The sequence below is a fragment of the Bos indicus genome, chromosome 11, assembly GCF_029378745.1.
Source record: "Bos indicus isolate NIAB-ARS_2022 breed Sahiwal x Tharparkar chromosome 11, NIAB-ARS_B.indTharparkar_mat_pri_1.0, whole genome shotgun sequence".
Classification (NCBI taxonomy): Eukaryota; Metazoa; Chordata; class Mammalia; order Artiodactyla; family Bovidae; genus Bos; species Bos indicus.
Genome location: NC_091770.1, coordinates 63,164,591 through 63,190,512, shown reverse-complemented (window position 1 = coordinate 63,190,512; position 25,922 = coordinate 63,164,591). Strand labels below are relative to the sequence as shown.

General features: G+C 44.4%; 1 protein-coding gene across 1 annotated transcript in view; it reads right to left on the bottom strand.

Annotated features, from left to right (window-relative positions):
• Window positions 1–662: 662 nt before the first annotated feature.
• Window positions 663–25,922, bottom strand: part of SLC1A4 (solute carrier family 1 member 4) — a 30,013-nt gene continuing 4,753 nt past the window's right edge. The window contains exons 2-8 of the mRNA XM_019970396.2: window positions 17,831–17,873; window positions 15,830–15,892; window positions 13,792–13,958; window positions 7,490–7,723; window positions 5,950–6,144; window positions 5,520–5,654; window positions 663–3,506 (exon numbers count right to left, since the gene is read on the bottom strand). Of these exons, the coding sequence (XP_019825955.1) occupies window positions 3,278–3,506; window positions 5,520–5,654; window positions 5,950–6,144; window positions 7,490–7,723; window positions 13,792–13,958; window positions 15,830–15,892; window positions 17,831–17,873 (1,066 nt within the window). The 3' untranslated portion in view covers window positions 663–3,277. The remainder of the gene's footprint in view (window positions 3,507–5,519; window positions 5,655–5,949; window positions 6,145–7,489; window positions 7,724–13,791; window positions 13,959–15,829; window positions 15,893–17,830; window positions 17,874–25,922) is intronic.

The window sequence follows — 25,922 nt, the reverse complement described above, 5'->3', positions numbered from 1 at the left end:
TCCGACTCTTTGCAACCCCATGGACTGTAGACCGCCAGTCTCCTCTGTCTATGGGATTCTTCAGGCAAGAACACTGGAATGGGTAGCCATGCCGTCCTCCAGGGGATCTTCCTGACCCAGGGATTGAACCCGAGTCTTTTACGTTTCCTGTGTTGGCAGCTGGGTGCTTTACCCCTAGCATCACCTGGAAAACCCCCACTGAACATGAGATGATATGAAAGAAGGTTCTGGGTATGTTAATGAGGATGGTAGGCACGGGCAACTGTTTTATGCAGGGACTTTCTCAGTGATTCTACAGACAGGGGCATTCTTCCAGCTTGGCTCTGGGCTTTCACTAGATGGTCAATTAATACCTGTTGACCTTGTTCTAACAAGGCTTGGCTTAATGGAGGTATATGGCCAAACCACTCACTGTTTCAAGGGTCTGGCTCGGCTTGAGTGGGAGGAGCCCAGGAGCCTGGAGCTCACCACCGCAAGCCACATCAGTGATGGTTCTGCAGCAGCTCTGCCACCTGAGTGGGCTGCCCTGCTACAGGGGTCATGCTGGCTAAATGCAGCTAGAAAAATAACCCCTCAATTTGTCACCCACAGGCCATCCCCCAGAAGAACTCCACCAGTCAATGCAACTTCAAAACACAAGAAAAAAATAAAGGAACATCGGATTCTAGTAGAAATCCTGTATTCATTTTGAAGACTGCTATGTTTTAAGGCAAGTGTCACATATTGAAAAGAGATGAACAGCATTATGACAAGTTAGAGCAGGGGACACATCATCAGACAATGAGAGGGTGGCATTTTTCCCCAGCTGGCTCACTCCCAGTTTGATTCCTCTTTCGGACAGAAAAACAGGGAGAAACCAGGGAAAGGGGAGCGATCATCACAGGGGTTTTACATGGAAGCACCCTTCCCTAGGCCACGTGCTCCCCACACTGCACTCCCAGGTCCTGGAGAGACTGTGTGCAGCCCCTGGGTCAGACTGTCCATGTTTTGTGAAATTCACCTTTAGAAACAGGAAAATCAGGATGCCAAAGCCACACAACTTGCAGTTAATTCACCTCTGCCCCAAAATTCAAACTTGTTTGGACTGGAGCTAAAATACACAAACACACATGTAGATATAGATGCTAAACACATGTATGCCCCCCACATGCTACACATATGTGTGTACCCACATAGTTACATAGATGTGCAAGAGGGAAAGATAAGATCTAGCAAAGGCTGAAAAATAATGAATGTTCACTTGCAGTTTGGAATCCAGCCATGTGATTATTTCTCCTTTAAAAATAGAAGGCATCAACAACAAGCCAGAGGGTAAAGGCTTCCATGTACTGCTGAGCCCAGCTCCTGGTCACTCCTGCTTCACAGGGGTGGCTTAGCTTGTTTTAAAGAGGGCTAGAGGGAGCACGGCCTGCCACCGGCTGGGTCTTCCCTGTGCCCCTTGGCTCTTCCCCACCACTTCTGCTCAGGCCCATGCCCCATAATTTTAAAACAGGGGAGCTTCACTGTCTCTGTCCCTCCCCCTATTCTAGCTGTGATGGGACATACACCATAACGGTGTGCTCCCCTTCTGCAGGGCTTGGGTGATAGCAACAGAGAAAACAGGGGAATGAGCAAGGCTGCAAGTTTGGGAGCTTGAATAATGGCCAGCGTGTGGTGGCAGAAACGTGCCTGGGTCTGGGAGTCCCTGGGAGGCCAGGCACCCAAAAGTGGGCTGGGAGGTTAATTCACAAAAAGATGAAGGACAATAGGAAGAGGCTGCATTTGATGCTCACAAGAAACTGCCAAGAGCACAAGTGACGTGATAACAGTTGCTCCTGCACACAAAACAAAGCCCTGCTCATAAAAGCTGTCCTCCCCGGGAGAAGGGACCTCCCGGAGAACGTAGGTATCACTTAGGTAACAGTGAGGAAGCTACGGGGTTAAGTGTTAGCACTTAATAGCCAAGATGCGAAACGATCATTTTCCACAGATTCACTCAATTTGCCTCACCAGACTCCTCTGAGGTAGGTAAAAGGCAGGTGACGTCAGCCCCATTTTACTGATGGGGTAGAGTGAGGCCCCAGGACTTGCTGTAGGTCACCCCACACATACACACCAACAACTACAGAGAAACAGCAGTCTTGTGCCTTTTAGGTCTTCCTTCCCTGCCCCTGGCAACACTGGTTCTCTCTATAAAGCCCCCTCTCCAACGTTCAACCTGAGTCAGTAGGAATCAGGTAGACCATTTGGCTGATAATTTTAAACTCTGATGTGCTGGAGGAAAGGGAAACCACGCCTATCAAAATCAGCCAAAGCCAGGACATCTGGCTTCACCCCAGTGAAGAGTGGGTTTGTGTTTTTTTTTTTTTTTTAATTTGTTTTGCTTTAAGGGAGGGTCTAGTTGGATTGAAATCTATTGCTAGACCAGTCAGGGTCCTGAATGTAATGACCATATCACACCTCCCCAGAGGCAGAGGCCCCTCTGTGGCCTGTTTGCCAAATCAGAGTGGAGGTGGATAAAGCTACAGTGTTGGCAGAAATCCAGATCATGAAAGCAGAAAACTTTCTGGGGCTGGGGCCAGACTGGGGACATTAATATATGTGAGTGTGTGTCCTTACCCGTCAGGCTGCTTCCCTTTCCCCTGCAGGCTACACTCCCCCTACTTTCTTTGACCTCAGAATGTAATTGTTTACCTAATGCCGCTAACCAGAGACACCAGCAGTGCTAACACCATGGAGTATTTCTAACTTGATGGGCATGCAGCGCCTCCAGCCCAGTGAACCAGAAGCCAGCCATGCCTAGTCGGAGACTCTTAACACCTGAGTCCCAGCTCAGAGAATTCCAGCCAAGGACACGAATTCGGGAATTTTTCTAATTATTCTGGCTCACAAGGTGACAGATGACTGCCACCCACCCAGGTCTGTCCAGGAAGTATCCAAATGCTGAACTTTCCTGGGTGCAATGAAATAACATGTGCATCTTCCAAGCTTTAACTGCCAGGTCTCTGTGAGCCTGTTACTCCCCACGCTGGCAGCTCGAGGGTGTGTTTCCAGACAGAGCCAGGGTGTGCACAGTTGACCTGGACATGGTCGAGTGTCAAATGTCAGAGTGTCTTGGTCCTCAGGAGTCAGTTCCCACTGGGAAACCCAATGCCTGTGCTGAGAAGTAACCCTCACACTGGTGGCTGGGCCAGTGCATTGCTCGGGAGGCGAAAAGTCGGTGAGGGCGGTGCCAGGGCCAGGTGGCCAGACTGATGGGGTGGGCACCCCCGGTGCATGAGCTGGAAGCCCAGCCTCATCACAGAACCGACTCCTTGGACTCTGGGGTGCTGGCTGCTGGGCCGGTGGGGTTTGGGTGTGTCACCAGGGGTGATGTCTCCTCCTCTGACTTGGAGTTAGGGATGGCCTCCACTTTGACCTCGCTCAGCTCCTGCTCCCCTCTCTTCATCGCCTTCTGATTCAGGTGGTGGAGGATGCCCGCACCCAGGGCATCGCCCTCCACGTTCACCACGGTGGTGGTGCGGTCCCTGCAGGGAGAGAACAGGCAGGCGTTACAGTCGATGCCGCCTGGAGCCACCAGGAGGCGGATGTCACTGCAGGCCGAGGTACCAGGAGGCTGTGACCCTGAGGGAGGGCAAGCTAAGGATATGGGGTGCTGCTTGATGCTAAACTGATTTTCTCCAAATATTTTTCATTCTTATGAAACTACCAGACCCACTCATTGTAGAAAACTTGGGGAGAATAGAAGTATAAAGGAAAAATCAAAAGTCACTCCCCACCATCCTCTGCACCCCTGAGTGAACCAGTAGTGACATCTGGATCTGTTTCCTTCCAGAAATCTCCCTATGTGTGCACTTCATGTGTGAGACATCGTTGTGTAAAAGTTATAAGTAACTGGGATGACGAGTGCTTCCCTGGTGGCTCAGATGGTAAAGAATCTCCCTGCAGTGCAGAAGACCTGGATTTGATCCCTGGGTTGGGAAGATCCCCTGGAGAAGGGACTGACAATCCACTCCAGTGTTCTTGCCTGGAGAATCCCCATGGACAGAGGAGCCTGGCAAGCTACAGCCCACGGGGTCGCAGAGAGTCAGACATGACTGAGCGACTAAGTACCCACACACAATTGGGGTGATGGTGCATATTCGGTCCTGGGTCCAGCTTCCCTCCCACTCACCGTTACCCTGTGGGAACCTCCCTCTTGGTCTCACGTCCACACTGCATCTCTCCTGAACTGTAACCTTCATGTGCTTCCCATGGCTGTTGGCAAATACCATCTCACAGAGAACGGCACTGCCCTTTCCAGAAGCTTTGTCTTCCCAGAGCCCAACAACCAGCACCCCTCCCTGGGGCTCAGAGGAAGTATCATGCGCATTCTGAAGAAGGAGGGAAAATAGGAACTTGCCTGAGGTGCTGGAGAAGCTGAGAGTTGTGGAATCAGAGGCTGTGGGTGGTGGGGGTCTCACTTGGGCAGCTTGCTTGGTGCCAGACCTCCCTCGTCCTGACCAAGCACCCCTTAAACGCCTGCCTTCCCCATGGAGGGGAGCTGGTGAGGAAGGAGGTGGGGCCTCTGACACTCTGCCCTGGTCCCTCTTACTCACCACCACAGGGACTGAGTCCCTCCGATGTGCTGTCTGAACACTGCACAGCACTGTTCAGCATCTCCAAAGCACTTTTCACCGCCAAGGAGCTCAAGGAATTCTGAGAAGTCCCTTCAAGTTTCCAGGGCTTAAAAATAAGGTTGGAACCCAGCACTCCTAACCACCGTGGGCAGATCCACCAGCCCAGGGCCAGGCTCTCGTGGTCAGGATATCCACACCAGGCTCTGACCAGCCTGGCCAGGATTGTCTTCCCCAGTGCTGACTGAACGCTCTTCCATGTGCTGCGCATGTGCTAACTCGCTTAGTCTCCACTACAACTCTGCTGTAGGGCTCTGTTCTTATCCCCTTTTCACAGACTGGCAGACTAAATCACAGACAGTTCATATCACATTAGTAAATGATGTGAACCCAGGCTCCAGGGCTCGATTCTTTTTTTTTTTCAGGGCTCATTTCTTATTCACGTGCTCTACCTACTGTCCAACATCAGTCCCTCACTGACCTTCCCTATGATACAGGTATTGTTTGTATCTGAGAAAAGTGTCATGGGACTCAAGGCAGCAACAATTAGAAACTTCTGCGTCTTTACAGGAGCCCTGGTGATGGTTACCGAGATCACAGCTCCTTTCTAACTCTGCCCCTGAGCCCAAGCCCAGGCCCGTGCATTAGCAGTGCTCATCTTTTCTCCCCTTACAGAAATCACTCCTTGGACATTCCAAGCCAAGAACAATCATTCCCGAAGATTCACTGCTCCAATGGTTATGACCCCTATGCAGCCAACAATCTCCACATATGCTTGGGCCTCTGACTTTTCTGAATGTTCTAAGCAAGTTCTCAGTAATGGCATGTTTTAAGTTTCTCTGCATGCCCCGGGCCAGTGCCAAGCTCCTACGGAGCTCAATACAGACTTTCTTTTATTCAGTGCCCTTAAGACTTGCTACTTACACAATCCAGTCCACAGCCAGGATCAGAGAGAGGTCATGAGTGGGCAGCCCGATGGCCTCCAGGATAATGGCGATGGTGAGGACCCCTCCAGCGGGCACGCCTGCTGCTCCAACACTGGACGCTGTGGCCGTCACTCTAGGGGATGGGACAGCAGGATCACCCATGAGCCCAGAGCACCAAGGGGACGCAGAGACATGAACATGGCAGCCATGGCTTGGAACTGAAAACCACACAACCCTAGTCTGTCGACTACACCCTTGAGAGAGGATCCACTTTCTTCAAGTAATGAATTCATGCTGTCCTCATTTACAAGTGAGATGCCCGAGTCATGGTAAGATTGTATTCATGAAGTTTTTCAAAGGAAATCACAATAAAAAAATCTCAAAGTTTAAACCAGGCCTAAAGGTGAAGGAAAGAATACGGAACTTACAGAATGGTGAAAATCTGTCCAGCTCTCAGCTCCACGTTGTTGAGCTGGGCAATGAACACTGCGGCCACGCACTGGAAGATGGCTGCGCCATCCATGTTCACAGTGGCCCCGATGGGGAGAATGAACCGGCTGATCCTCTTGTCTACACCATTGTTTTCTTCAATGCACTTCATCATAGAGGGAAGGGTTGCTGAGCTGGGAAATGCAAACAACCAAATAAGAGAATAGTTCTTCGTGACCAGGCTAACCTATTACTCAGCTCAGACCCAGGAATAGAGCAATTAGCACCATCCTAGGTTATGGCACTCTCCCCTTGAAAGAAAAGAAAAATCAGAATTGTTGCAGAGTTTCTGTCACACATGGGGTTATGTCAATTGCTTTCCCAAAGTGTTCAAAATTGGGCTCTCTAGACTTAGTTATTCTTCACCTGGATATACCCGTTCCAGACTTCCCAAGAACCTCACATTGTCTCACAATGCAAAGTATTCTCAAGAGAACAAAGAACTATTTACTCTACACATGCATCTCCTCTCTTGAACATGTTCCCCTCCAAAAAGTAAAAGGCAAACTACGTTTTTTCTTCTACGCCAAAAAGCAGAAATGGCTCTGACAGGACTTCCCTGGTGGTCCAGGGTTAGGCTCTGTGCTCCCACTGCAGGGGACATGAGTTCAATCCCTGGTCAGGGAAGTTCCGCGTGCTGTGGGAGTGTGGCCAAAAAAAGAGAAGACGAAATGGCTCTGAGAGTTTGGAAAGAGGAACTGCATCCCAAGATAACGAAGGATAAGACCCGCTCCCCACAGTGGGTTCTGCAGACTCTGCAGCCTGTGGCTGGCATAGCTGAAGTAGGCTGGTTTCTGCCAAAGCTGGAGAAACTTACCTCCCTCATTCCTCCCACACCACAACCCGGTCATAGACACTGCAGGGCAGGATGGTGGGAAACAGGCAGCAGAGAGGCAGAAACTAAATGTGTGAATCAAACAATGTGCTGCCATCCTTTCAAAGTTTTCTTTGTATTTGGAAAGCCCAGTGTTTTTCTGGAAGAATATCAGCCATGACAAGGTCCATCTTTTGTGGTAAATTAGATAATCCCACAATATTGTGTACTCCTAGAGAGCTGAGCACACACCCCTCACCAGGATGCCTTATGTCTTGGTCTTATTTCCTAATTCACCCCTCCAAAGGGAGAACTGAGCAGGTATCATTCTAGAAACTTTCCTGCAATGCATTTTGAGTCAAGTGGTTGTCTTCTTTTACTCAGGCTGAGGTCTAGTTAGGGTGAGGACCCACAGCTGGGTAAATTATGATCTAACTGACCTCTAAGAAGCAAGAAGGAGAAGGGAATGAGGCAATCTCTCATTCTGGCAATCCTAAAAATCTACTTCCCTAAGAGCTATGGGGCTGGCGATGCAAAAAAATCAGATGAAACCAATTTAGAGTTTTCAAGAAACTAAAATTTGTCAAGATGCTAGCTGTGCATCCACCACGGGCTCATCTGGTTCCAAGCTCAAGGGCAGCCAAGGGCACCTGAAAGCCACTCACCTGGAGCAGGTGGCAAATGCTGTTGCAAACGGTGTGAGGAGGCCCAGGAGGAACCTGAATGGGTTTTTTCTCGTGAAGACAAAATAAATAAGTGGCAGAACAATTCCTCCGTGAATAAAATGGCCCAATATAGACGTGAAGATGTATTTCCCCAGGCTGGTCACCAGCATGATGATGTCCTTCATTTCTACAATCTTGCTTCCAACCAGGAACATGATGCCCACAGGTACGTACCTAGGATATGAGCACAGGGCACAGCTAAGCAAGGGTGAGGATGCTGGGGCTAAGAGATGCAGGCCCTTCCTGACATGGGATTTGCGGACTCTCAGCTAGGTGGTTTTCATCTCTCCCTGGGATGACCCTGAGAAACAGAAAAGGATGGGGGTATGCCGTGCCTATTTTACAGGCCATGAAACTGAGTAAAATTAACAGGATCACTCATCGTGGGTGTGGAGTCAGGACGAGACCCAGACTTCTTTCCCCTTGGATATTGTATGTTCTTAACAGCTGGATGCTACCAACCACGTGGGCTCCCAAGTGGAAGGAACTCTTTGAGATTATAAGCCTCTGCGACTGTGGGCTTGACTTTCAGCTTTGCTCAGGCTTGCTTTGAGAACTCAGAAACACAAAAGACTAACACCTATTACATTTTGCAGAATTGCTGTGATACAGAATTGAGCCAAAGCTGGGACTTTTGTGAAGTTTCAAATTCTTTGTGGATTGGAAAACATGATTCCATAGGAGAAAGTCACTAACAATGACCTTCTGAGAACACTCTTGGAGTGTGAAGATTTTTTTTAATGGCCGGGTGGGAGGAAGAAAGGGAGGAAATGAACTATGGGAGCTACAAAGGACAAAAGTCTGCTGTTTTGAGCTTAACTGAGGATGAATTTCAAAAATATTAAAAAGCAGAAACATTGCTGACAAAGGTCCGTCTAGTCAAAGCTACGGTTTTTCCAGTGGTCATGTATGGATGTGAGTGAGAGCTGGACCATAAAGAGTCTGATCGCCGAAAAATTGATGCTTTTGAACTGTGGTGTTGGAGAAGACTCTTGAGAGCTCCTTGGACTCCAAGGAGATCAAACCAGTCAATCCTGAAGGAAATCAGTCCTGAACACTCATTGGAGGGACTGATGCTGAAGCTTCAATACTTTGGCCACCTGATGTGAAGAACTGACTCATTGGACTGACTGGTTTGAACTGGCTCATTGAACTGACTCCCTGATGCTGGGAAAGATAGAAGGCAGGAGGAGAAGGGGACGACAGAGGATGAGATGGTTGGATGGCATCACTGACTCGTTGGACATGAGTTTGAGTAAGCTCTGGGAGTTGGTGATGGACAGGGAATCATGGCATGCCACAGTCCATGGGGTCACAGAGTTGGACATGACTGAGCGACTGGACTGAGCTGAAGATGAATTTTATAACTATTGACTTTATTTATAAATTTTAATTATATAGACAATAATGTCACACGGTTCAAATTTCAAAGGATACAAAAGGATGCAGTCTACCTGCCACCTCTGTCCTCCCAACTACCAGGTTTCCTTCCAAGGAGAGATAGCCAGTGTCACTGGTTTCTTAAGACTTCTTCCCAGAGGTGTTCTAAGAAGTATTATTATTTTTAAATCCTATAGTAATACAAAAATATATTCTCCTTTCAAAAAATTAAAACATGATTGCTAAGACCAAAATCTTCAGGCCCTATCCTCAAGCCAGCCCTCTCCTCTGGTAACCAGTCCCACTTCCTATTCTTTTAGATACATGTGTTTAAATCTGCATGTGTTTTTTAAACTCCCTATTATGTCTTTGAGACCTTTTCATATCAATACATAGACATCTACTTCATTCTGGTCTTTTTCTTTAATCATGGTAAAGTATGCATAACATAAAACTGACCATATTAACCATTTTAAGTGTACAGTTTGGTGACATCAGTATATTCAAAGTCTTGTGCAACTTTCACTGCTGTCCACCTCCAGAACTTTCTCATCATCGCAAACAGAAACTCTGTATTCAATAAATAATAACCCCATGCTCCCCCTCACTGCTGCTTTCAGAGACCACTGTTCTACTTTCAGTCTCTATGAATTTGACTATTCAAGGTGCCCTTATAAATGGAATAATACAATTTTAGCCCCCTTGTGTCTGGCTTATTTCACTTGCGGCTTCCCTGGTGGCTCAGACAGTAAAGAATCAGCCTGCAATGCAGGAGACCCAGGTTTGATCCCTGGGTCGGAAAGATCCCCTGAAGGAGAGCATGTCAACCCATTCATGTCTTTAGGGTTCCTCTATATTATAGCACTTTTCAGAATTTCACTCCTTCTTAAGGCTGAATAATATTCAGTTGTATGCATATCCCACATTTTCCTTATCCATTCAATTTGTCAATGGACATTTGGGTTGATTCCACCTTTATCTCATTCTTTTAAAATAGCATCCTCAGAACTACACTATAGATTATTTGCATTGCCCTACTGATGAGCATTTAAATTATTCCCAGGTTTTCATCACCACACAGAACACTGCAAACAGGCCTCTTTGTGCCCACATGCCTATGTTCTCCAGGTAGAGACACCATGAAGTGGGGCTACTGAGTCATGGGGTGTGTTTTAAAGTTTAGTAGATCCTGACAAATTGTTCTCCAATGTGGCTGTTCTAATTCATGTTCCCAGTGGCTTCTAGGAGAATAATCCTTTTCCTGCACCACTGCTGCTGCTAAGTCGCTTCAGTCGTGTCTGACTCTGCAACTCCACAGACGGCAGCCCACCAGGATCCCCCGTCCCTGGGATTCTCCAGGCAAGAACACTGGAGTGGGTTTCCATTTCCTTCTCCAATGCATGAAAGTGAAAAGTGAAAGTGAAGTCGCTCAGTCGTGTCCGACTCTTAGCGACCCCATGGACTGCAGCCTACCAGGCTCCTCCATCCATGGGATTTTCCAGGCAAGAGTACTGGAGTGGGGTGCCGTTACCTTCTCCCCCTGCACCACTGGTTCTAATCCAATGATGATTTTGTCCCCAGGGGACATTAAGTAATATCTGGAGACAGTTTTGGTTCTCACAGCTTTGGTAGGGGGTGCTATTGGCATCTAGGGGCTACAGGCCAAGGATATGCCTAAATACGGCACACAAGACAGCTCCCCACAACAAAGAACATCAATAGTGCTGCTAACAAAGGGTACATTGTACAGCACAATAGCCAAAATACTGGGAAGATAGCCAGTATTTTATAGTAACCATATATGGAATATAATCTATAAAGACTTTGAACCACCATGCTATATACCTGAAACTAATATAACATCATAAATCAACTATTAGTGATTAAGTGAAAGTCACTCAGTCGTGCCCAACTCTTTGCAACCCCATGGACTATTCTTCAGACCAGAATACTGGAGTGGGTAGCTGTTCCCTTCTCCAGGGGATCTTCCCAACCTAGGGATCAAACCCAGGTCTCTTGCATTGCAGGCGGAGTCTTTACCAGCTGAACCACCAGGGAAGCCCTAAATCAACTATATCTCAATAAAAAAGAAACAGGTTTTTAGTGTTGAAAGTGGGAAATACAGATAAATGAAAATAAAAATTCCTCAAATTCCAAAGGAAAAAAAAAATAGTGGTGCTGTAACTTCACCCTTATTGGTGCCTGATAGAACCAAGCTTTCACTTCCCTGATTTCTAATAAATTGGCCATCCCTTAAAACGTTTATTGGTCATTCAGGTTTCCTCTTCCATGCATTCCCTGCTCATTTCCTTTGTTCATTTTCTAAGAGTTTATTCAGTCTTTTTCTTTTTCAGTAGTCAAGGCTCTTTATATTAGTTCTTCTCAAACTATCTTTGGTGAAAGACTGGTTCATTTCTACCTAGTTGGTCATGGGCCAGCATTCTTAGAAAAGACACATGTACACACACAAAAATAGAACAATGATCATGGCTTGGATGCTGAAGAATATGAAACTGCTATAAAAGATTTTTAACACTTATTCTCAAGTTCTCTGTTAATTTCACTACAAAAAGATGAACGTTTTGTGAACTTGTACCAGTCTTTTCAATCCCAATGCTTTGAGTGTGAGTGTGTTTGTGTGTGTGTGTGTGTGTGTGTATAGAGACTATATGTAAATATGTATCACTTTTTTTCAATAAGTGTCTTGTCTTATAACCTCATCCAAGGTTTCCTTTGCATGCAAACATTTTTATATTCTGGTGAAATCAAATTTAGCATCTTTTTATGGCTTTTCCTTTCTGTATTTTGTGTAGGAGGACTTTCTCTACCCCTGTATTTTTTTCTAATAGTTTCAGAGGACTCCCTTTCCTCCTTCCTCCCTGGACAGTTTAATGCATGGGTTGGCACCATGAGTTTTACTGGAATACAGCCGAGTTCATTGATTTATAAATTGCCTATGACTGTTTTTGTCCTGGGATGGCACCACTGGCAGCTATGACAGAGACCACATGCCTGCAAGGTTTGCTGACCATCTACTGAGAAATTATTTCTATGAACAGTACAGACTAGGCAGGTGCCTGATATTATAGTAGGTAATTAGTGAAGGAAAGAAAGAGCTGCTACTGAAGACCCTCCCACACCTGGGGGAGATCCTTTAACCAGTTATGTGTGTGTACTTGTATACGTTCTAGTTAATAAGTCATGTCAGACTCTTTAGGGATTCCATGGACTGTAGCCTGCCAAGCTCCTCTGTCCATGGAATTTTCCAGGCAAGAATACTGAAGTGGGTTGCCATGGCCTCCTCCAGGATATCTTCCCTACCCAGGGATCGAACCTGTGTCTCCTGCTTTGCAGATTCTTTACCACTGAACCACCAGGGAAGCCCTTTAATCAGTTAAGGCATCCTAAACCCCAGTTCTGTGTGGGATGCACTTTCTGGGCAACAGATATCCTACTGCAGTGAAGACACTCAGCCGGGTCTGCCTTTCCAAATGTCTGTTTCTGTAACTAACACGTCATGTTGAAGGAATGACTGTAAATTGGTTTCAGATTGAAAACAAATGCTTTCACATAGGAACATCACTTTCCTGCACAGTTTCCTTTAATCCGACCTTTGGGAGGATTTCAGACTGAAAAAAATAAGCCAGGGAAAGAACCTGACAGGATGAAAACACTTTTTCCTTTCTGGGAATATTTTTCTCCCCAGAACAACAGGAGTCATATGAAGTGTCATGTTTCTGATGCAGACTCAGACTCTGGAGTTTGGGACTGAGCAAGAAAACTCGGTCAAGCAGGATAAGCAGTACTAGTGGAGGCTCTGAACTTGGCTTCCCAACCAATCTCAAGCTTTCCTACTAAATTCCAGGCTTCTCTCTTAAAATCAGTCCAGCTGCCATCCCAGTATCATCTGAGAGACATCCTAGGATATTTAAGGGTTGACAATAAGGAACAAGTTTTGTGTATGAAAAGATAAACTAGTGTCTCAACAATGAGTGGGTAGAAACTAAAGCCCACAAAGTCTGGCTTCAGTAAAACAGCAGGATAACGCTTACTGAAGCATTGGCATTGGTATGATTTCTGAGAAGTTACTTTGAGAGATCTTGTCAAATTTTTCCTTGTTAGCCAGAAGTCAATCTGGTGGTTTTTATTAAACAAGTACCCTTTCATTGCTATTATATAAAGAGACATTCATGTAAAGAGCATTCCATGTTTACCTGTACGTATGGGGTAAAGATGGATTTGTTCTCCATGTTGTAATACTATAGTAAGGGGCCCTTCATGGCACCCTATTCCAGTACTCTTGCCTGGAAAATCCCATGGACGGAGGAGCCTGGTAGGCTGGAGTCCATAGGATCACAAAGAGTCGGACATGACTGAGCGACTTCACTTTCACTTTTCACTTTCATGCATTGGAGAAGGAAATGGCAACCCACTCCAGTGTTCTTGCCTGGAGAATCCCAGGGACGGGGGAGCCTGGTGGGCTGCCATCTATGGGGTCACACAGAGTCGGACATGACTGAAGCGACTTAGCAGCAGCAGCGGCAAAGAGAAATAAGCCTTATTTTATATGGAATTCATTGCCCCACAAGATGTGGCAAGAATAATGGTGAGACTCATCGATAAATCATCAATGACAGAACCCCAGGGGTCACTATGGGTGACAAGCAAGTGACCAGTAACCATGGTACATGCTTATTTCTCTGAGATCCTTCAACCCTTATACCAAGACTGGTAGTGGTACACCATCCACAGACAGCACTGGGCCGGGTGGCCCCACGGGGTGACCTAGAACAGCTAAGTGGGGTTCTTTTCTGGATGGCAGGAGAAATGAGTGAGAGAGTGGGTGGTAGGGTGACACTCACCACATAATCCATGACACCAGCACCATGGTCGCCTCATTGAAGGCATTGAAAAAACGAATGAGCTCTTCTCCTTCAGAGCCGAGTTTCTTCAGGGCCACTCCTAATACCAGGGCAAAAAGGACCAATCCTAAAATGTTCATCCCTTCAATTTCGGTGCCAATGGGGATCTGTAGGATCAGAGGGGACACAGGGTCTAAGTTTACAACAGATGAGTGAGGACTAAAGAATGCATTTGCTCAGGTCTCTGTCAGACTGAAACAGTGTGCTCAGAAAGAGGAAAGGCTCATATTTCCTCTAACACTAAGTGATTTCACAGATCAAGGGGCCGGAAACTCAAGGGGAGATGGAGTCTCAGGATTTGGAAAGTCAACAAACAGGATTTTCACCTACTTGTTAACTGTGAAAGCTTTGGGAATGGGCATAGGTTGAAGCAGAAAGTACTGAGCCTCTCCTCACTGGATGTGCTCAGGTAGAGGTTGGACAATCATTTCAAAGGGTTGCTTTTAAAAGACAGGGCTTCCCTTGTGGCTTAGTTGGTAAAGAATCTGCCTGCAATGCGGGAGACCTGGGTTCGATCCCTGGGTTGGGAAGACCCCCGGAGAAGGGAAAGGCTACACGCTCCAGTATTCTGGCCTAGAGAATCCCATGTATAGTCCATGGGGTTGCAAAGAATCAGACACGACTGAGCGACTTTCACTTCACTTCACTTTAAAAGACAAGCTGATTGGTGAAAAGGTCCTTCAGATCAAGAGTCAATGATTGTAAGGAATTCCCTGATGGTCTACTGATTAGGATTCAGTGCTTTCACTGCTGTAGGCCCCGGTTCAATCCCTGGTCAGGGAACTAAGATCCCATAAGCCTCAAGGGTGTGGCAAAAAAAAAAAAAAAGTCAGTGATTCTATCTTTGGCTACTAATTCTTTGTTGCTAGGTTCTTACCATAGTCTCCTCACTGACAAATTTCAAAAATGATGTTCAGAATCAATATGGATATTTTCAGGATATTCTTTCCTAAATCACCAACTTAAAATGTATAAATATAATGTGTTCTTTATTTTTTTCCCAGCAGTACTGAATCTCATTACTGTAAGCATATATGTTAGACAAACATTTTATTCCATCACAACACATTATGAAATTCTGAATAGGAAACATGTCAGTGTGGTAAAAACTGAAAGAGCATTTTTACCATCATTCTAGTCTGAGCTCTAGTCCCGGCGATATTAAAATAACTTCTCTGAGCTTCAGATGCTTCATCTGCAAGATGAAGTGAAAGGGACTAAATTATTAGCTTTCAACTTTTTTTAAAAAAAAGTAGAACTTTTCCTTCAATCAAAAACAGGCTGGTAGAACTCAGAGCCACTTAGCCCTGGGGAGGTGTATGGGGGATGGGGGAAGGGCAAAGTTCCTCCTTCTTCCCATGGCAGCTTCATAGCTGGACTAAATAATCCCTGAGGTCCCTTGTCCCTTTCAGCTCCAGCATGAAGGCTAGGACTTAGCTCAGTGTCTAGTAAACAACAGGTACTCAAGGGACTTCCCTGGTGGTCTAGTGGTTACTCTGTGCTTCAGCTACAAGGGACTCAAGTTCAATCCCTGGTCAGGGAACTAAGATTCCCACATACATGCCTTGTGGTGTGTCCAAAAACAAAACAAAACAAAACAAAACCAACACACAGACAACAACAAAAGAAACAACAGGTACTCAAAACATACTTGTGAATGAAAGATGGTTATAGTGAGTTAAACCCCTAAGACAAATTCTATGTGTAAGGGTAGGTTAAATCACCTATTATTTATATTTCAGAAAAACAGAAGGGATGTTACACAATTTTTTTTAAGAAAGGGGACATTAGTTTCAATTCAATGAAATGAACATCCTAAAGATGGTAAACGGCCCAAAGAACAAACCTAAACTGTGTGATTCAAACCCCAGTCTTCAGTCCTGCTGAGAAAAAAATAAGCATCATGCATGCTCCTTGAGTTCAGAAGCATTATTTGTGTTATAGGATTTGTCGTAAGTGATCTCACAAAAATCCTTACTTTTTCAATGGTCACCTTTCCAGCGCTCGTGTTGTAGGTCACTTCTCTGTAGTCAGTTGCATACTGTGAGTGAGAGAAAGAAAACCCCGTCAGTTCACAGCTGAAGACCTTTCCCAAGAGGAATCCAGAGGACTGCTGGGCCTCTTGCTACTTCGTTGCTCTTCTCTCCAGGTCTGCTGGCATTCCTCACTTACTTGGCCGGACAAGGGCCTCTGAGGACTGTACCAAAGTCACTTAAGATCAGGGCAACATGCACTCTAGGAGACCGCTGATTATTTAGGAACCCAAGGGAATGGAGAGAATTTCCTCGGTCCCCAGACCCTGGCTTGGAGAAGGTCTGTACAATTTCAAGCTGATATCGTAAACGGCTGAGAATTCATATTATTTGGAGAAACTTGGTATTCATTCCATAATACTAAAGTTCATTTTTTTGATGTGCCCTTTTATTTTCATTCATTTATTTATGCTCCACTCTGTTCCAAAACTTACTTGAGCTTGACTGCTTTTCAGCATCTAATATGCCTTCAGCCCTCCACTCCTCAAAACAAAGGATGGGGGCAAGATGGTGTTTTTTGGCTGAGTCTTCTGGGACACCCACTCATCAGAGGGGAACTATCTTTCCAACTCTGGTTCTGTGGTTGACTTCACACACTTCTGCCTGACACACACAGGTGTCTCCCTGCAGCTGTGTGCACTAACGTTTAGTGGACTCTGTTATATGACACCCTTCCTCACCCTTCTAAGGGCACAAGGCTTTTGAACTGTTAAAAAGGGGCCCATTAGGCCCAGAGGCCTCTGCTTTGAACCTGCCTTTAAAGAGTTCTGGTCTCTCTCAGCTTTGACTTATCAAGCTTTCAGACAGGCAGAGATGGTCAGCTGTCCTGTGATTAAGGGTGGCAGGGGGTACAAAAGCCACCCCACACCTTCCGTGGCAGGCACTGAAAGCCACGACACTTTTCATTTTTCTCTTGTCTTCTATCTCACATTATACATAAAAGCCACAGTTGTATTTATACCCAGGGCTTTTTTGTTTGTTTTTTTTAAAGAGCAAGACTTAGTGGAAACTGAAAAGACAGTGCGTGAAATAGGCAATCAGTTTAGTCCATCTAATCTAGACCTTTATATTCCTTCTCTGTGTAAAGCTTGGCTGTAGGAACATTACATTCAGGATTGCTAAAGTAAGGGGAAAACTAGAAACAGCCACCCACATGGGACTGATTGAGTAAAATTATGACATGTTCATACTACAGCCAATAACTTATGCAGAAGGATATTTACCAACATGAGAAAATGTTCACAATAAGAGCTGGTTACTGAAAAATAAGTGTATACATAATAACAATGTATGTAGTATAATTATTTTAAAATCTTGTGTGCGTGTGTGTCTGTGTGCAGATGCATACCCACATGTATAGAAAAAACATACCAGAAAGATGATAACCAATGTTAATGGGTAGCTCTAGGTAGTGATTATGGTGATTTTTATTTCCTTCTATTCTTTTGTACTTTAATTTTTTTTGCAAGGAGCATATATTATATTTATAATCAGAAAAAAAAATAAAAATGCATTAAAAAAAAAATTCTAGGGAATTCCCCTGGCAGTCTAGTGGTCAGGATTTAGCACTTCCACTGCCATGGCCCAGGTTCAATCCCTGGTCTGGGAACTAAGATCCCACAGGCTGTGCAATGAGGCCAAAAAACTTAACAAGATTTAAAAAAATTAAAATTCTAAAATATTTAATAGCTCCATAAAACATGATTTGAGGGTACTAGGTGATGCGAAAAGATGCTGGAACTAGTGGGATATTTTGGACAATTTTTTTGTTTCTTGTTGTTTTTTTTGTTTTCACTCCAGGGGCCCATCTATAAAAATTTAGGCCAATGATACTAAGTGCACACAACCCTCCTTGTTCCACCTTACCTAACTCTATAGCAGTAATTTATATGCTATAAACATATAACACCCAAAGTTTCCTATTTTTAGCAAAGCATCAAGCTTACCGTCCGGAAAGCTGCAACCACAAGATTTGAAGGAAACAGGTTTCTGTTGGAAAAGAAAGCACTTTGTCAGTATCCTTAAAATTTGTCATTCAACATGTTCACTTTAAGATGCCCACACCTGACAGCCTACCACACAGGGTTCCCTCTCTCCCCACATCCTGCAGTTATTGCCATCTTCTCCTTGATCCAAGTACTCAACTGTGCCTTGGCTGAAGGGTCACAACAGAGACTCTGAAGCACTGATCTCTATCCTCATCTCCCTCGTGGTACCCTTGATATTTAGCTGTGTCCCAGCGAACCAGAATAACTGCATCACTTTCCTTTCCCCTGGTGGCTAGGCCCTAGGGCAGTGGTTTTCAGTGGGAACTGGCGCTGCCAACTTGTGAAATCCAAGGGAATGCTGTGTTGTTACAATAACTGGGGGGCATTCCTGGAACTGGGGGAGTATGTTTGGGCAGAAGTGCCAGATCCCAGCTATTTGTTCTGCTAAGAGTGGCAAAGTCCTGTGTAATAAATAGTTTCAAGGCCCTCATACTTCCCAATGTCCTGTATGACACAAAACTGTAGAGGAAAATCTTATTCATAACTTATTTGAGCTTAGAGACTAACTTTAAAGCAAGGTATTTTTGTGCAGTTTGAATATACACTGAATTTTCTAGGACTGAAACTCCTGTGTAAAATGTGGGATGATTTGTTTTGCTTTGTTCAGAATATTTTCAAGTATCATTCACTTTCTGGGAAATCACATCACTAATGAAAAATTGTAGGATCTGGGCCCTTAATCACACATGCTAGTAACTGAGTATCAGTCTGAATTTAAAGCTCTCTCATTAATGGTGACTCTAAACTCAGAAGCAAGCACTTAATCATTTTGTTTTAGAGCATTCACATCTTGAAATACATTATTTTTACTATGAATTACTCTCCTTCAGTATTGAACTTTTAAAAACTTTACAGTATACTTTTTTATTTCTATTTTTTAAAATATGTAATAATCTCTTCTACCTATTTATCCCACCCTCCACCATCATCTCTGGCAACCACCAATCTGGTATGTTTTTTATATTACAGTTAAGTCATATTGATGTTTGAGATTATGTGTGGGGTAAAGTCTATTTATGGATTTCATTTCAGGATGAAATAAATTATAGAATTTTGTTATAAAAAGAGAGCAATAGAACTGATCCAGTTACACTAGATTTTGAAACCAAAACCTTGGCAGGCAAATAGTTTTTATTGAGCCTCCTTTGGGTCAGATTTTGTACAGATGCTAGACTGATGTTGAAGCTGAAACTTCAATACTTTGGCAACCTGATGCGAAGAGCTGACTCATTGGAAAAGACCCTGATGCTGGGAAAGATTGAGGACAGGAGGAGAAGGGGATGACAGAGGACGAGATGGTTGGATGGCATCACCGACTCAATGGACACAGGTTTGGGTGGACTCCGGGAGTTGGTGATGGACAGGGAGGCCTGGTGTGCTGCGGCTCATGGGGTTGCAAAGAGCTGGACACGACTGAGCAACTGAACTGAGAACTGAGTTGTGATATATGAAAATCCCACTGACAATCCATTTTTCTACTGACCTCCTACAGTAAGTCTGGAGAGTAAAAGCTCATCCTTTACAATCTGCGCCAAACATCCATTAATTCTTACTTCTGTGGATGAGTTATTCACAGTGTTAGAATCTCTAGGCAACTATTTGCAGGTATTCAGTTTCAGAGCTCAGCAGATCTGACTGCAGCCCAGCTTGGCAAGCAGAGTCTAAGAGGCATCCTGGTAGTCACATCTTTGTGTAATATCCTCCCCTTGAGTGTGTGTGTCATGGTGGAGTGTGGGGGTGGGGGCTATGACTTGCTTCTAGTCAACAGAATGGCACTAGTAGTAAAGAACCCGCCTGTAAATGTAGGAAACGCAAGTTGTGGGTTCAGTCCCTGCGTTGGGAAGATCCCCTGGAGGAAGGCATGGCAACCCTCTCCAGTATTCTTGCCTGGAGAATCCCAAGGACAGAGGAATCTGGTGGGCTACAGTCCATGGGTTGCAAAGAGTCGGACACAAATGAAGTGACTTAGCATGAATATGAGCACAAACAAAATCCAGTAAGGGTAATGGGCTATCACTCTTGTGATATGATTACATAAACGTGTGGGTTCTATCTTGCTAGAAGACACTCTTTATTGCTTTCTGGGCTTGCATATTGATGAAACAAGCCACCATGTTAGAAAGACCCATATGACAAGACACGGAGGACGGTCTCTGGCCAATAGCCAGCTAGGAACAGAGGCTCCCAGTGTGAACCTCAAGGAACTGAATTCTGCCAACAACCGTGTGTCCTCAGAGGGGAATCCTTCCTCAGTTTAGCCTTCAGATGAAACCCCAGCTGTGGCTGACGCTTTGATTGCAGCCTTGTAAGAGACTCTAAAGCAGAAAACCCAGCTAAGCCATGCTAGGATTCCTGACACTACAGATTCTGTGGGATAATAGATGTGTGACTTTAAGCTGTTAAATGGTGGTAACTTATTATACAAGAGATAATACACCCACCAACAGGGTTAACAAGACACAAAAATGACTTTGTTAGAACACTCAGGCTTCCAAAAGACAGCCAACAGCTAGAGACGGCAATTCAGCATTTCCTCACTTGCTTGTCTATGAAACCTGAATTGCTTTCAACATACTTAAAGAATACCCGAAAGTACATGGCTGTATTTAAACAGACAAGATGTGATCTGTGAATTAACCATTGCAAAATGGTGATCTGAAGTTTGATTCCTATTACAAGCATTACTTATTTTAAAAGGAAAGTAGAAACAGGCTAGGCATTGGTATTGGTTATTTGTTAATGTATAGATGAATAGCAACTTACTTTTGCCTATGATTTCCATTACAAAGCACCTTTAACAGTCTTGTTTGGTATCTCATTGCCATTTGCTATACTAGTTAAAAGCAAAAACAGGCCCTGAGCCAAGGTTTCGTCCATTCTATATCCACCACAGTAGTTCTCAGACTGAGCTGGCCACCTGCTTCTCTCCCTAAAAGGACTGAGAAGTTAAGGAGAGAGCTGGGATAGAAGCCCTCTATCTTCTCCATGGGGGATGATTTCCCCCACAAATACTTCACATCCTTCAGAAATGAGCTGTTTCCTCACTCGGTGCAAGCACAGCCTCTCCCATAGCCTTCAAACACACTCTCTTCCAAGGGTCACAGACCACTTGTTCAAACCCTACTATCTGGCCAGCCTGGTGTCTTTAGAAAGCAATAACCTAATACTGCCTCACCTAGAATGGATCTTAACTCACAACTTCTAGACCAATCTGTTTTCAGACAGTCTACAAAATCCAATGGGAATAGAGGGGTACATTCAATACTAGAGTCAAAACGGCAACTCCAGCCAAAAGAATCAAATTCCTAAGAAGAACATGATGTGTTCTGGCAGTTTCTTGTAAAGTTAAACATACACTTACCATATGACCCAGCGTTTCTACTCCTAGATATAAGCTATATGAATAACAGTATTATTCATAATTGCTCAAAATGGAAATGTCCATTAACTGATGAATGGACAAACAGCATTATGATAAATCCATACAAAAGAATTCTACTTGAAAATAAAAAGGAATCAATCACTAATATACACAACACGGAGAATCTCAACAACACTGTGCTGAGCAAAAGAAGCCAGACAAAGAAAAGTACATACTGAGTGATTCCATTGCCATGAAACTCTAGAAAAAGCAAAACTAATCAATAGTGATAGAAAGCAAAACTTTCTATCCAAAGCTGCCCGGGGCCAGGGATGAAGTGTGGGAACTGCTGAGAAGGATCATGGGAGACAAAAATGTTCACTGTTTGGATTATGGTAGTGATTAAGTGGTTTATCTATCTGTCAAAACTCATTGAACTGCACCCCTGAAGTGGGTGCATCTTTTGTATGTAAATCATATCTCAAAATTCCTTAAAAAGTTAGGACAAAAGATACAGTGCTAACTGCAAAGGAGATCTGACAACCAAAAAACATACACACATTCAACGGGATGACTGAACTTTTTAGATTACACAACTCAGCTCTCAAATATTAACCCCTTGGGAGGAAATGCCTGGGGGCAATGAGTTGAACCCACTGAATCACTCTCTTTTAGTTCCCCTCGTTGCCACAGGCCAGGAGCAAGAGCGCCCCCTGCCCCACCTGCCCTCCAAGGGGCAAGGGTGTGAGGCTGAAGGATTAAGATGCAGGGGTTAATAGTCAGCCGCCTGTTGCTCTGGCTAAATGAGATAACCACCATGGGAAAAGAATAAAAGCAAAATACAGCAATACAGCATAACCCAAATAAAAGTATATTGGGTTGATCAGTTGGGATTGTCATGCCCTGCTAAGCTAAGGAAAAACATAGTGTGAACTTTGGAATGCTGAGTCAGTGCAAGTTCAGAACACTGCTTATGCACACACTAAGATGTTTTCCCAAGGCATATGCGGGTCTATGACCTTCAGCTAGGTGATAGCCCTTGTACAAGAAAATAACAAATATAGTTTAAAGTAATCAATACAATCGGAGATGTGACTGGGGACATAGGAGGCTGACTTCATCGTAACACAACAGATACTCTCTGCTTGCCAAGACACTAAATAAAAGTGATGTGGCTCCAAGGAACAGGGCTCTTGACCCAAGAGGTCTTGAGTCCCCCGGTCCCATCTTTAACACTTTAATTCTGTCCCTAGTTTCTTTTTTCCAAACTGTGCGTCGACCACTTTCAATCCCTACTTGCTGTGCTGGCCGCAGCAGTAAGACAAAACATTTTTCTCTACTCTTCATAGATCCTGCCTTTGGTGTTGTATCTAAAAAGTCATTGCCATATCAGAGGTCATCTTATGTTATCTTCCAGGAGTTTTATAGTTATGCATTTTACATTTAGACATGTGGTCCATTCTGAGCTGATTTTTGTGAATGGCACAAGGGCTGTGTTTAGATTCACTTTTTTTGCATGTGGATGTCCAGGTGTTCCAACACCATTTGCTGAAAAGATGTGCCATTCTACTGCCTTTACTCTTTTGTCAAAAACCAGTTGATCATATTTAGGTGGGTTGATTTCTGGGCTCTCTACCCTGTTTCACTGATGTATTTGTCTGTTCTTTTGCCAACACCACACTGTCTTGATCACTGTAGCTTTCTTTGTAGTAAGTCTTACAATCAGGTGTGTCGGTTCTTTGATTTTGTTCTCTCTGCACTCTTCTTTCCCCTCTTTCCTTGGCTTTTAGACACAGATGCTGCAGTGAACTCAGGCTTTTTCTTACTGCTGAGCTCTCCTGTATTGATGGATCATCTGCTCCATCACACAAGCAGTTTTTTTCCCCCAGAGCTCTGTCTCCAGGCACTTTTCCCAGCTCCTCACATTGACAGAGTAATCTTGGGTGCTTTCAAAATGAGGAACAGGATCTTAGAGTGATCAATTAACCCTTCATTTAGTGTCCAGAGATAGGAATTCGCTATATCTCCCATTCACATTCCATACTGACCAGCACCATCCAACAGGACTTTCTACATTTATGCTGTCCAATATGCTAGTTGTGTGGCTACTGAGCACTTGAACAATGGTGAGTGCTACTTAGAGTCTGAATTTATTTTATTTACATTTAAATTAGTTAGCTTTAAATAGTTACTTGTGGCTGGTGAGTTGTGGACCTCACAACTCCAGTACAGATTTGTGTTGTAAGATCCACTGTCTGGAAACCAGAAGGATCAAATGCTCCTCAGGCTCACCTCTGCAGAACACTCAATTTCACTGGGTACTAGTATGCTTCTAAACACTGAGCTCTTCATTTTATTCAAATCCTCAAATATGTCCTTTTTTCTGTTATTTGATTCTGAGAAATGTTCTGGAATTATAAAATACCAGCTGTATTTCCCAGCTCTAAGGAGCACTCTATAAAGGATGTAATACATTAGACAGAATATAGAAGAACAGTGTGCATCAGTACTTACAATGTGGTTTTGTGAACCTGTGTTTCAGGTTGTCTATGTGGAGGTGGGGGTGTCTATATGTGCATGCTATCATCTAAAGTGTATTTCTCATAGTGCGTCTAAGTCAAAAACATCTGCAAAAGTGCCAAGACTGTATTACTACATCCAGAGACCCAAGTCAGATCAAACTGGGAGAGAATGAATGGACGAGTCTTGCCAGTGCTTTAGGAACATTTGGACACATAGTTTAAAGCAAACAGAAAAACTGGTATAAGCCATGGCCAAACTTGCGAAAGCAGAACTACTGTGAATGGTACTGAAGACACTCGAGCAGCTCACACCATGAAAACTTGTTCCTCCTTTATACATCTGGTCCTGTTTGTTCTTCTGAGCCTATTGTCAAGGATGGTATGTATTTCCCTGTTCCATATGAGAAGAATGTAAAGCAATTTACTTTTGTCTAGGTATATTTTTTTTTGTTCCAACAGCATTTCCTTTCATTTAACTTCAAACAGTCCTTAGCCAACTTATGCACATTTCAAAGACTCTTCAGAACAGGATATGACACTGTATGTACACCTGATAAATATTTATCATCTGTAGTGTTCATTGTTACAGAGTTAGCTATCAGGGGTGTGCACCTTCAGATCTTGGTACCCCCTACAAGGTCAGGAGCAGAGGGAGAGCTGGGTGTGATGGGCCCACACTATGGAGACAGTAGGGGGTCAGGGAGTAACCTGTCCTCTTTTTGAGGCCCACATTCAGTTTTAGATTCCTGCTGGAAAGGCTAATGCCGGGCCCCTAGGGTGGGGGGTGTTGGAGGAAACAAGGCTAAGAGGACCACTCATTCTCTGTATCAAGTAGCCTGCAGCTGTCCCCAAGAGGTTGGGACATGCTAGGATATTAGAGAGACACTCATATACTAACTCTTTCGATCCCTGTAACAAATCTGGGTAGTAGCTACACTATTATTAACCCCATTTTACAGATAAGGAAACTGAGGTACAAACAGGCTAAATGACTCTCCATACAGCTAGTAAGTGGTAGTGAAAGTATCAGTTGCTCAGTCATGTCTGACTCTTTGAGACCCTCTGACTGTAGCCCGCTCCTCTGTCCATGGGATTCTCCAGCAAGAACACTGGAGTGGGTTGCCATGCCCTTCTCCAGGGGATCTTCCCAACCCAGGGATCGAACTCGGGTCTCCCACATTGCAGGTGATTCTTTACCATCTGAGCCACTAGGAAAGCCTGTGGTGGTAAAGCTGTATTCAAACTTGGGTAGCTGACCTCAGTGTCTACTTCATCACTATCCACACTGTCTCCCTGGATTTATGTTCTTTAGGTCTGGTGTCAAGCTAAAGAAATTAGTTTTAAATTACAAGCTACCAGTTTCAGTGACTAGGTAGGCTGAGAAAACTCCATTAATTTGGATCCATGTTTGATTTGCTAGGAGTCTTCATCTAGCCTACAGAAGGGAGAGACATAGGTCAGATAACCTGCTATGGTCAACATTTAAATAAAAGATTCATTATTCACTCCCTTGACTGTGATCTAGGGACTCAGATCTCAGTCGCTGACAGTTTTCTTCACATCTACTGAAGAAATGCGTTCTTTGCAGGCTGAGAGGCCTCATAGTCACCCAGTTCTTGGGGAAAAAACTAGGACCTAGAGCCTCCTTCCAGGGGAGGAAGCCTGCAGGGGAAAGGCTCCTAGCACCGTCCTCTGTTGAGAAAATGAGCGCAAGAAAAGCAATAGAGCCTAGAAAACTGGGCAACAGGCAAAATCTCAGTTGTCTTTACCAGGCACACAGCAGCCATGGGTACACTTCTGCAAGACAATGGCCCAGGGCCATTCTCCAGGCTGCCAGTGCAGATGGTGCCTTAGACCCCTGCCTCCTTGGCACATCAGTGTCTGGTTTTCCATTTCAAAACCACAAATATTAGCACTCAGAGGAAGGTTACCTCAATCCCTTCCACTGACAGGTGAAGAAACCTGAGGTCAACTTTGGAGACCAGACATATGTCATGCAGGGGAAAAAGAAAACAGATGTTGGGGATGATATGTGAGGATTTCTGCCCCATTTCAGAATGGAAGGCTCTTCTGTGTTTAGTTTTGATTTTCTCCATTTCCCAAATGT